The 11,963-nt window shown below is 39.6% G+C and overlaps 1 protein-coding gene across 1 annotated transcript; it reads left to right on the forward strand.

Annotated features, from left to right (window-relative positions):
• Positions 1–36: 36 nt before the first annotated feature.
• ttc8 (tetratricopeptide repeat domain 8) lies at positions 37–11,498 on the forward strand. Its single transcript, XM_063202364.1, has 14 exons — positions 37–253; positions 1,362–1,482; positions 3,111–3,174; positions 3,560–3,719; positions 4,167–4,256; positions 4,579–4,623; positions 4,837–4,922; positions 7,097–7,184; positions 7,867–7,977; positions 8,242–8,381; positions 9,194–9,368; positions 9,655–9,777; positions 10,234–10,317; positions 11,300–11,498. The coding sequence occupies exons 1-14, from the start codon at positions 140–142 to the stop codon at positions 11,414–11,416; spliced, it is 1,518 nt and encodes a 505-aa protein (XP_063058434.1). The 5' UTR covers positions 37–139; the 3' UTR covers positions 11,417–11,498.
• Positions 11,499–11,963: the final 465 nt, after the last annotated feature.

The raw sequence follows: 11,963 nt of genomic DNA on the forward strand, positions 1-11,963 counted from the left end.
TTCACGCAGCTTACGTTGCCAGAGTGACAGGAGGACGCCCAGATCCAATTTAGCGATAGTTAATCACACACAGACCTATATCACTTATTTATTACCCCACGCCATTGTTTTGTGTTGGAACGTCGAAGCTGCAAGGAAAATGGAAGTGACTATGGACCCATTGTTTCTTGCATGGAGTTACTTTAGGAGAAGAAAATTCCAGAAATGTGCGGACATCTGCACAAATGTTCTTGCTGACAGTCCTTATGATCAGGTAAACAACAGCTAGCCAGTGGGCCTCAGTGCAACGATTCAGATGTTTTAATATGCATACCGATCAAGCATCTTATAATGTAGAGAATGACAATGTTTGCGACCTATATGTTAGTCTGTGGTGGTTGCATATTGACGGTAGTGCCAGTAGTATTGCCGAGTGATGGATGGTGCAACCTGTAGCTACAACAAAGTAGCCTAGCTCCTCGTCGTCATAGAGCATCATCAAGAGCAATGTTTTGTGTACAACATGGCCTAAATGCAGTGAAGACAATTGTAGCCCTCAACTTCTAGCATACACCCTACTGAATGACATTAGCTACAATTAACTTACTTATTGCATATTTTCTTCAAATGAAAATGTTTGCTTTCACAGTTCCAAGCAAATGTCATTCTCAAAGTAGGCCTACTACTATAAGGGTCTGTCATTGACAGTAGAGTCTGTCAATGGTCTGTGTGCATTCCAAGATAAATAGGTCTCAGGTATTTAAATCAGAAGGCTAGGCTACTTCCTCAAAATTCTCTTGCTGTCAGAAGACTCAGGTTTTCAATATTCCTTCTGCATGCAGCCTTTCCTCTCATAAACACCTTTCTTTATCTTTGTGTGCTTCTATGGTTTCCTATATCTGTCTTTCTGTTTATTTTCACATTCTTGTCGAAGGAGTCTGATTCAGCTCATCTTGTCTCTGAGGTAATGTGGTGCTCTATCTTTCTTTTATTCCTTTCTCAACCTGACCTGCTTCCTTATCTTATATCCCTTTTGTTTTCTGTCTTGTTTGGCTTTTCTTACAGTCCAACCCCAAACCCCTTCTTCCTCCAAGAGTCACTAGCGAGGATATGTCTGCAAAAAAAGGGGGAAATATTAAATGATGTTTGCCCTAATGAATGTTAATTAATCTACTTGTTTTGTTGGCCCTGCTGTGGCCATCCGGAAGGGCACTCGCCTGCCATGCGGCTGACCCGAGTTCGATTCCCGGGCCGGCCCGGGTCCTTTGCTGACCCCTCCCCGTCTCTCTCCCCATTCACTCCCTGTCTACCTCTCATACTGTTCTGTCCATAATAAAGTCTAGAAAAGATAAATAAATGATCTCCTTGTTTTGCATGTGTAGGCAGCATGGAGTTTGAAGACCAGAGCTTTGACAGAGATGGTGTACATCGACGAGGTGGAGGTGGACGATGAGGGCATTGCGGAGATGATGTTGGACGAGAGCTCCATCGCTCAAGTTGCTAGTGAGTGAAGAGTTACTCATTTGCATGATTTACAGTAGGGCTGGGCAATGTGATGATATAAATCGTTATCGTGACATAAAAGTGTATATCGAGACCTTTCTCCTATATCGTTTATATCGTGATGGTAATTTTATCAGTTTTATACAATTGAATATCATTTAATTACATTCCATGTTGTCACAATACACACTATAGGTTCATGCAACTGTAAAAATAACAATAAAAAGATCCATTTTAAAGAGGTTGTTTTGCGACATGAAAAAATAAAGAGCAAATAAAGAAAATAATTGAAAACGTATGTAATTGTGCTATATCGTGATATATATCGTTATCGTGATCTAAAGTAATCAATATCGTGGTATAGTTTTTTTTCCCCATATCGCCCAGCCCTAATTTACAGTGTGGTCTGTGGAGACTGGACTTTATATGTGAAATTGAAGAGCTTTGTTGCAAAATGACTTAGTATATCCATTTTGGGAAATTGACATTTTTGTATTTGGGTGGGAGATGTGACGCCTTGTTTTTTCGTAACATTGGTTAAAAACCTACAAAACTGTTATTTTTCCTTTAAAAAACAAATGTCAATGAAAGAAGTTGTGGTACATTATGTTTCATATTAGTCTTAGATCAGATGAAACATTTTTGTTAAGATTTATGTTAAGTTTTATATGTCAAATATCCTGCGGTGTGACTGTAACATTAATGAAACCTGGAATATAATATATATATAAATTAACCAACAACATTTTGAATAATGTATGAAGCATTTGGCATGATTGCATAAATATTTATATTAAGATATGTGAATGTGAAAAAAACTCAAGACAGTAATATTAACTACAAGTTCAATTTCGTAACACAAATTGCGTCCTGTGGGGTGACATGTATGTCAATGTTTGTGAACGGGCAGCTGCAAGGCCAACTACAAGGGTCTTAAAGACTGGCTCCTAACCAGTCAGTACCTCAGTTATTGGAGAGTGCTGTGGAAGTTTAAGGTGACTTTTAACCTCTTAATATGTCTTCATATTGCAATCTTTCTGTCACGCAATGCTTAGGTTCATTTTATGGTGTCCTGTGGTGTGACTGCTCTTATAGGAGGGAAAAAAGGTTTTTTTTTAAATGAAAACACATATTAAGATTAAACACAATATCATTATCAAGTTAGCATGAGCTCAGATGTCAGCCATGTATACAAAAGGATTAAAATGGCCATAATGCAGTGAATTCCCTGTGGTGTGACTCCATTTTCCTGCGGTGTGACATGCCTATGCAATGTGTTGATGCAGGACACATTTTCCCCAAAATGGCAAAAAATAAGGTGAAATTCCACAGACCACTAAGTGCTTTATTTTTTTCTATTTTTTCCAATTTTTATCCATCATTTTTTTCAGGAATTTGAATTTTATTTTTTTTATTTTTTGCGTTCCGCCCTTAAACGTCAATCACCCATTAGCATTGCAAAATGCATTTCTCAAGCAGTTCTCAAAATATTTGAATAGCAGAATTCACATATAGATTATTGGACTTATGAACCATCATTTCCAATAATAAAATGCAAAAGTCAAAAATTGTGGATACGTTGTTTTGCAGCAACAAAACTCTTCAATTGCTCTTGTGTGTTTCTCCAGGGCCTGGAACTTCACTGAGGATGCCAGGGGTGAGCCAAGGGGGAGGCCCCAGTCCCGCCGTCAGGTCTGTCATTACAACATCATGGTTTTATTTGTTTATTTTATTTTGTGCTCAGTGTGACATGATATTGTCACTTGTCAGCCCTTCCCAGTTTTAAGAATGTTAAAATGATCTTGCATATTGGCCCTGTAGCCAATTAACGCTTGACGTTCCACAAGTGGAACGCTGTAACAGTCAAAAATTAACTAGAAAATGGAATTGAAAAAAATGAACTACCATAATAGTACCATAGTACAATGACAGTGCACAGGTCCTTAAGTAATGCATTACGACTTGGTCATTTGCACACCTCATTTATAACTGGGGCCGTGTCTTACTGGGTTAATTGTACAAAATCAAGAGCACACTAAGTGCAGTGTGTGATGGGTCCACTACACCCTCTCCATAGGCCCATGACCCAGTCCGGTCGGCCCATCACTGGTTTCGTGAGGCCCAGTACCCAGTCGGGTCGTCCAGGCACTATGGAGCAGGCCATCAAGACCCCACGCACCGCCCAGACCGCTCGGCCCGTCACCAGCTCCAGCGGAAGATTCGTCAGGCTGGGAACGGTACTTTATATACTTACATGTCAATTAAATTCTCAAAATTTTATTTACATGACACACACAAAATGCATGGTCCATATAAAGGTATACAAAACTGTAAAATGAAATAGCGAGACAGAGTAAGAAAGAAAATAAAAAGACGTACACACCCATCAGACATACAGTATACGCACTCTCTCCATTGTCGCCTGAGCTTGGTAAAGAACCTCACAGAACTCTGGCTTTAGCAGAGATTCAATGATTCTCTTTTGAGAGCAATCCAGTCTGCACATGAATTTATAGATTACATGCTGTAGTGCCTCCCTAAACATTGCAGATTTGTTTTGTTCACTGGAGATTGTGATGGAATGTACTTTGTTTGTTTTTAGTTTCACGTAGACCAATTTTGTATGGTGGCTTGCAGTCTGAGAGTGTATGTTGTGTCTGAACAACAACTTCCTTGTCCCCCAGGCATCCATGCTAACCAATCAGGACGGACCATTCATTAACCTCTCTAGACTCAATCTGGCAAAATACGCTCAAAAACCTTGCATGTCCAAGGTAATCATACTTCTTTTCCCTCCAGCGCTGTAATCTACTTTTTTGAAGTGGGTATACTGTATATTGGAGCATTTTTTGAAGTGGGTATACTGTATATATTTGTGCTATTCTAAATAATGGATCAATCAATTTTAAGTGGGTATACTGAAATCCCTAAATTTAAAAGTGGGTATACTGCGTATACCTGAGTTCTACGTAGACTACACCACTGTTTCCCTTTCCTTTTATATAATATACATCTATGATGTACAGTATATGTACATAATAATTTCAGTCCAATTGTTAATATTAATAACACAACTCTTTTCTCATCTTTTTGCAGACCCTTTTTGAATACATATTTCATCATGAGAATGATATTAAAAACGTAAGTATATTATAATTTTCTTAAATTGATGCTGTAAAGAGAAGAATGATCTTAACACTGAAAGTAATTTAGATAACTATCGTCTCATGTGTATGTAACATCTTTTCAAGAAGGCAGAGAATGCACTCATATCAATGGCGCACAGATGCGGACCGCAACGGATGCGGACGTTTATCACTTACTTACTATGTAACATCTTTTGACACTTTTCAGGCTTTGGATTTCGCTGCCCTTGCCACAGAGCATGCTCAGTTTAAAGACTGGTGGTGGAAAGTGCAGCTGGGGAAATGCTACTACCGGTAAGAGATATATGTGGCTTGCATGCCCATGGAGACTCAGGTTCAAATCCAGCCTGGGTAATTTCCAGTGTTGCACCAATACCATTTTTTGGCCCCGATACCGATACCCAATACCTGGCTGTGTCGTATCGGACGATACCGATACCATACCGACACCGATACCATACCGATACCGATACCACCCTATTTGAAATGTATATGAAGGGCTGTAGTGCATACTACTTGGATATAAAATCATTGCATGGCTTTGTCAGGCTGCTGCCTACCTTTGTGAAACAGGAAAAAGACTAATACAAAGTGAATCCAGCAAATTTTTCATCATTTTTAAATACCTCTATGAAATAACTAATTTCAATACTGTTTAAGTGTCATACAAGCACCTGTAAATGGTATGGGTGCCCTATTTGTTGGTACTCGCCGACACCGATATCACCATTTTAGTGCTGATCCGCCGATCCAACGATACTGGTATCGGTATCGGTGCAACACTAGTAATTTCCCCACCCTACCCCATCCCTCTCTCTCTACACATTCACTTCCTGTCACTCTTCACTGTCCTATCAGAAATAAAGGCCAAAAAAAGCAAAAAAGAATCTAAGAAAAAAGTCATGCTGCTGAGAGAACAGGCATGTCTGAAATCATCTGGTGAGGCAGTGGTGGTGGCTCATGAGTAGTAGCCTGATTATCTACGACTTTCAAATCTCTTTGAGACTTGGTCTGACCAAGAGCATAACAATTAACGTTTCCCAAACGGCATGGTTGAGCTGCCTCCCAAGGATTGCTACTGATTGACTGCTTTGAGGAGTTCCTGACTTTTATGGAGACCAGAAATTATATTTACATTGCTCTTGGCCCGACTAGAAGGAATGCCAAAGGTGTCGCCTGGCCTGGCTACTAGGGCTGCACGATATTAGAAAAATATGCGATACACGATAACATGACTGTATATCGCGATATCGATATTACTCGCGATATTTAATATATACATATATTTTCCCCTCTCTACTTGCCATTCTACACTTTATCATGTATGAAACAACTGAGAGCAATGTTTTATTTCCAACATTATTTTTGTTCGGAAAAACATGGCTAATATACAGCATCAACTTAAAATGTCAACCTTTTTAATACCTTTTTTAACCTTTTCATCAAATTGGCTGTTATTAAGAATTAAGAACTAGGTATCACGATATAACCAACTTTTGCGATACGTGTATCACAAACCGTGATATCGCGGTATCGATACATTTTCGATATATCGTGCAGCCCTACTGGCTACATGAGTAGTGTTCCCATTTCAATTCAAATATCTGGGACTAGGTGCACGGTGGCTCAATGAGCTAAGACGCTGTACCATTACGCAGGGTTCGATTCCAGCCCAACTTAAAGGGACACTGTGTGAGATTTTTAGTTGTCTGTTTTCAGAATTCATGCTGCCCATTCACTAATGTTACCTTTTTCATGAATACTTACCACCATCATCAAATTCTAAGTATTCATTATGACTGGAAAAATAGCACTTTTCATACATGAAAAGGGGGATCTTCTCCATGGTCCGCCATTTTGAATTTCCAAAACTAGCCATTTTTAGCTGCAAAAATGACTGTACTTGGACCATACTAGAAAATATTTATTTATTCCTTAGTAAACTTTCATGTAAAGATCAAATTTGCCAATAGGCAGCCCAATTTCAATAAGCATCATAGTTGCAGTACCTTTTTTGACCATTTCCTGCACAGTGTCCCTTTAAGGTAATTTGCAGATCCTTCGCCTCTCTTTCTCCCACTCATTACCTGTCACACTCTCTCACTGTCCTAAATAAAGGCAAAAACTATTTGGGACTCTGACTTGACTCACAGCTCTCATACAGGTATTGTATGTGAGTGCATTATTGTCCGGCCAGTGCTCTGTATTGTATTGCACTTTTATTATGAGGACCCCCTTAAAAACGAGATCTTAGATCTTATCTAAAATGGCTATGCCCCCTAGAAATTGTAAAGATGTATGGTATGGTGCATCCACAGCACTCCCAGCATTGTGTTTACGCTAGTCAGTAGTCGGCCAGACATTTTCCATTTTGTCTTATACACATCAAAGGCGGAGGTTCAAAGGTGCTGGTTCTGATTCTGTTGACTATGGTACTTGACTGTTGGTTTATAACCCTGTGTGGACAGGCTGGGTTTACACCGTGAAGCAGAGAAACAGTTCAGATCTGCCCTCAACCAACAAGAGATGGTGGACTCATACCTATACCTAGCGAAGGTAAGTGTTTAAGAGTATAAACATGTCTGACAATCAATAATTTTACATGTTTTTTTTTAAACTTAATTGATCATTGTTGATGTATAACAAGCAGTCAATCAAAACAATATGAAATTGGTCACGTACAGAGAGTTGTATGAAGTAGAAGTACTTTTATTCTATTTTATACAACTCGTCACTTGCATATATCCATTAACTCGTTCCAGGGGTGTAGCTACTGTTGTCAGCTGCCTGTGTACTCCCCATAATGTCCCATTATGTCCATGCCATAAACATTTTATGACTGTTGGCCTTAAAGGGACATTCGGTTATGGCAAAGACAAAGGTTGAAATGGTAGGCATAAAATGTTTATGACATGGACATAATGTTTAGGACTTACCGGTATCTATGACTTATCTGTGTCATGACACTATTATGACACTGTAATGACATGCCTATGACACCGGCATCAAGTAAAGTGTTACCCATTTTTTTTTTTGACGCAGGTGTATCAGAGGCTAGACCAGGGGTGTGTTTCTCAAAAGCGAAGTTGTTCGCCAGTTAGCAACTTGGGTAGTTGCCGATGGGAAATTGCATTGCAAACAGCAAAGTAGCTAAAGAAGTTAGCAACTCTGGTTTCGAGAAATGCACCCAAGCCCTGTGTATTCCCCACATGATGTTTTCTATGCGTTTCTGCTGTAGGTGTATCAGAGGTTAGACCAGCCCATAACCGCTCTGAACCTCTTCAAGCAAGGCCTGGACCACTTCCCTGGGGAGACCACTCTACTCACCGGCATCGCACGCATCCATGAGGTGGCTTATCTCCATACGAAATGTTGCTGCTATTGCTACTGTTAGAATTGTATTTTTTTTTTTTTTTAAATACATGGATATATTGGAAATACAGTACATCTGCCTTTCGGCTCAGTGATTTGCACAACACTTTTACACTCATTTTGATAACAATAGATTTATTGCTTTGTTTAATATTTGTCATGTGCATTTGATGTTTTTCTTTCGTTCTTTCTTTCTTTCTTTCTTTCTTTCTTTCTTTCTTTCTTTCTTTCTTTCTTTCAGGAGATGAATAACATCACGTCTGCTACAGAGTACTATAAGGACGTGTTGAAGCAGGACAATACGCATGTGGAGGCCATCGCCTGTATCGGCAGTAACCACTTCTACACGGACCAGCCAGAGGTGGCCCTTAGGTTTTACAGGTGGGGCATAGCCAGACTTACACAAATATACGTCATAACTAGGGGTGTAAATCACAGCCTCCATGGCGATGCAATGGGGTATCAATTTCTTAAAGCAGGCATTCAATTATTTTTGATACTGAAGAATTTCCCACGATCCGATCCGATTCAATTCAATTAGATTTTTTTCAATTACTTTTCTTCTTCTTTTATGTTATGGAGCTAGGGCATTGGACAGGGGCCAGCAATTCGATTATTTCCTATACTTAAGAATGCCCCACGATATGATATGATTCGATTAAATCGTTGGCCGTAGGATCGATCCATCGATACATTTCGATTATTATTTACAGCCCTAGTCATAATTCACTTTACTCTCAGATCATTTTCAACAACTGACCCACATGCTGTACAAATGGGTCAATAAAAATGAAAGAAACGATATTAGTGAAAAACAATAAAGTCATCATACCTTATCAATCATGAATGTATTCAAATTGTAGAAATAGTATCTGTATCATGGGATGTGGGGTGCGGATTTGTAACATCTCTCAGCATTTCTTAGCGATTCTGCTTGATATTAATAGTTTAAATTGCCTCTTTCCCTTTTTGTACTGCACAAATAAATTAGGAAAGTAGAGATGTGATATAACCTATAACCGTTTCAGGGGTGCATTTCTCGAAACCATAGTTGCTAACTACATTAGCTACTTTGTTGTTTGCAATGCAGTTTCCCATTGGCAACTACCAAAGTTGCTAACTGGCTAACAATTACTGTACGTTTTCGAGAAACGCGCCCGCCCCTGTTCTATAACTGTTGTTTTTTCCAATAGACGGCTGCTACAAATGGGTGTCTACAACTGCCAGCTCTACAACAACCTGGGCCTGTGCTGCTTCTACGCTCAGCAGTATGACATGACCCTGTCGTCGTTCGAGAGAGCCCTGGCTCTGGCGTCCAGCGATGAGGAACAGGCTGATGTCTGGTACAACCTGGGACATGTGGCAGTGGTGGGTCATGTTTTTATGATCTTATGATCGCTCAGTGATATGACCCTACAAAAAGCGTTATACAAAATTGATGTACTTTACATTACATTACATTGCATTTGGCAGACGCTTTATAACCAAAGCGACTTTCAAAACCAAAGCGACTTTCAAAGTACTTTTACTTTAAAGTTTTATGAAGTTTTTTTTTAATCAATGAAGTTTTAAAGTTTTATTACCATTATTAGCCTTGAAATGACCGTTTGCAACAAAGCCATTGAAAACAGCTTTCCAACTTTTTCCCTCTCAGGGAATGGGTGATACGGTACTAGCCTATCAGTGCTTCAAGCTAACGTTGGCCTTCAACAATGACCATGCGGAGGCCTATAATAACCTGGCAGTGCTGGAGATACGCAAGGGACACGTGGAGCAGGTGAGGAAGCAGCTCTTTATTTAACATGCAAACAAGACGGGATATCACACACAGAGACATTATAGTATTGGCTGGGTCTAATTGCTCAAAACAAAACACGATATACACAAAAATCAAACTACTCTAACCAATTTATATTTCTTTCTGATAATTTCTTCCCGACCGTTTATGTTCAAAGTATTCTATTGTAATATTTTGTTTCTGGATTTTTTTTTTTTTAAAATAATAATTAATGTTGTTACCCTGTTCCTATCTTGCAGGAGGAGAGAAGTGCCGCACACTCTCAAGTTAAATGAAGAAGTTTTTAACTTATTTATTTAACTTGAGAGTGTGCTGCACTTCTGTCCTCCTGCAAGTGATTTTTCTGGTTGCCAGCACCTCTGTTTCTGGTGTGCGTTTTGTACCTTCACTCATCAACCCTGTTTGTATCTAACAATAATGGTTTCTTGCCACCAGTCCAAGGCGTTCCTGCAAACAGCTGCCTCTCTGTCCCCTCACCTGTATGAGCCGCACTTCAACCTGGCCACTCTGACGGAGAAGGTAAATATTGCTCAGGTCACTTCACCACCACCGTGCTCTGGTCTGGCCTCTGTTTGCATTGTTTTATTAAAATTTCCATAGCAACAAGCTGACTGGATCAGTTCATGTCAAAGATAAATCGTAGACACCAGAGGTAGACACCAATGATGATTTTGACTGGTTTCTACTGTGCATGCACAACATTACATTGCATGCAATTGATATGTTAGCTGCTGAGTCTGGTGTAACTACTTTACTTGAAGGTCAAGGTCAAGTCTGGTTCTTTTGCTCTGCATCAGCTGATCCTAATGAGTACTCAAGGCAGCTAGGCCAGTTGCTCAGTGAGTTCACCTGTGTTGGAAGGATACTGTTGCAGGGTTATCACTTTCTGCACTCCTCTGCATCCTGTGTAAATATATACACACGATATAAATAGTGTAAATAAAATATAAAAGGTGGAGCGATATCATCTTGAACCCTATGGAATAGGAAAGGAATGGCAATTAAAATCATATGTTGAGTCATGGCAGGTTAGCGTGTTGCGTAACGCAGATTACTTTTGGTAATAACCATTGACAGTAGATATAATTCTATTCATCTCAATGGTAATAACATACTTTTGGTGCACACATATATGTCTATGGATATGTATATGTCTGCGGATGCACCATTGATACCTATAGCACCTGTAAAAAACGCCTGCTGAATGCCTAAGCCCTTGTTGGGGGAGTTGCCCCCAGCCTATAAAAACCTCAATATCTCAGCCTATGATGCACATAAAACAGGAAACATGATTGCATTTAAACCCTAAGACGCTCATCTTGCATTAGAATGTATTCATTCAGCTGTAACATACCCACATATTTATTAAAAAAGCTAAAACTCAAGTGCCTGAATGCAGCGTACACTATTCAGGCATCAAAGGTCAAACAACATATACGAGTCATCAGGCTAAAATGCGTCAGTCAGCTCCTTACCATGTGTTTGTGTTTGTGTTGTCCAGATTGGGGATCTGCAGAGCAGCTATGCGTCGGCCCTGAAGGCGGAGGAGTCCTTCCCCGAACACGTGGACACACAGCAGGTCCTCAAGAGCCTACGCCAACACTTTGCCGAATTATGAGCACAGCATGGTAATACTTCAAAAGAAAGAAGTTTACCGCACACTTATTTGACTTTTTTGCTTGTTTATTCAGAGAAACACGTTTTTTTTTGCTCTGAATTAACACATCATTGAACATTCCTGCGTTTACCAGCACCTAGAACAGTGTCCTCCAAATGGTATCCCACGGGCCAGATCCGGCCCAGACATGGCAAACATTTGGCCTGCCATACATGTATGTATGCTATCTGTGGCCATGCGGTCAGGTGATTTGTTTGTCCCTCACCCTCATCTGTGCTACATAATTTGGCCCTTGGGGAAACATAATTGGAGACCACTGACCTAGAAGCGGTGCATGGATGTTTTGAACCTAGCATGGTAATGTTTGGAAGTAGTTGTAATATGTAGAGCAGCTACATGAAGTTCTGAGACCAACTTTGTATTGAATTTGTAGATACACGGACCAAGGAAATATTTATATATTTACTTTTAGGCAGAGAGCGATACTGTATTTATACATGCTATAAATATTTATAAGATTCTTGAAAAATACATGTATTTTTATTAC

Source organism: Engraulis encrasicolus, chromosome 7 (assembly GCF_034702125.1).
Source record: "Engraulis encrasicolus isolate BLACKSEA-1 chromosome 7, IST_EnEncr_1.0, whole genome shotgun sequence".
Taxonomy (NCBI): domain Eukaryota; kingdom Metazoa; phylum Chordata; class Actinopteri; order Clupeiformes; family Engraulidae; genus Engraulis; species Engraulis encrasicolus.

Bases quoted from the DNA above. Each gene is read 5' to 3' on its own strand.
- ttc8 (XM_063202364.1), top strand. From the start codon at position 140: ATGGAAGTGACTATGGACCCATTGTTTCTTGCATGGAGTTACTTTAGG. The intron at 1,483-3,110 runs GTGAGTGAAGAG...GTGTTTCTCCAG, and splicing joins CTCCATCGCTCAAGTTGCTA to GGCCTGGAACTTCACTGAGG. The intron at 3,175-3,559 runs GTCTGTCATTAC...CCCTCTCCATAG, and splicing joins GGCCCCAGTCCCGCCGTCAG to GCCCATGACCCAGTCCGGTC.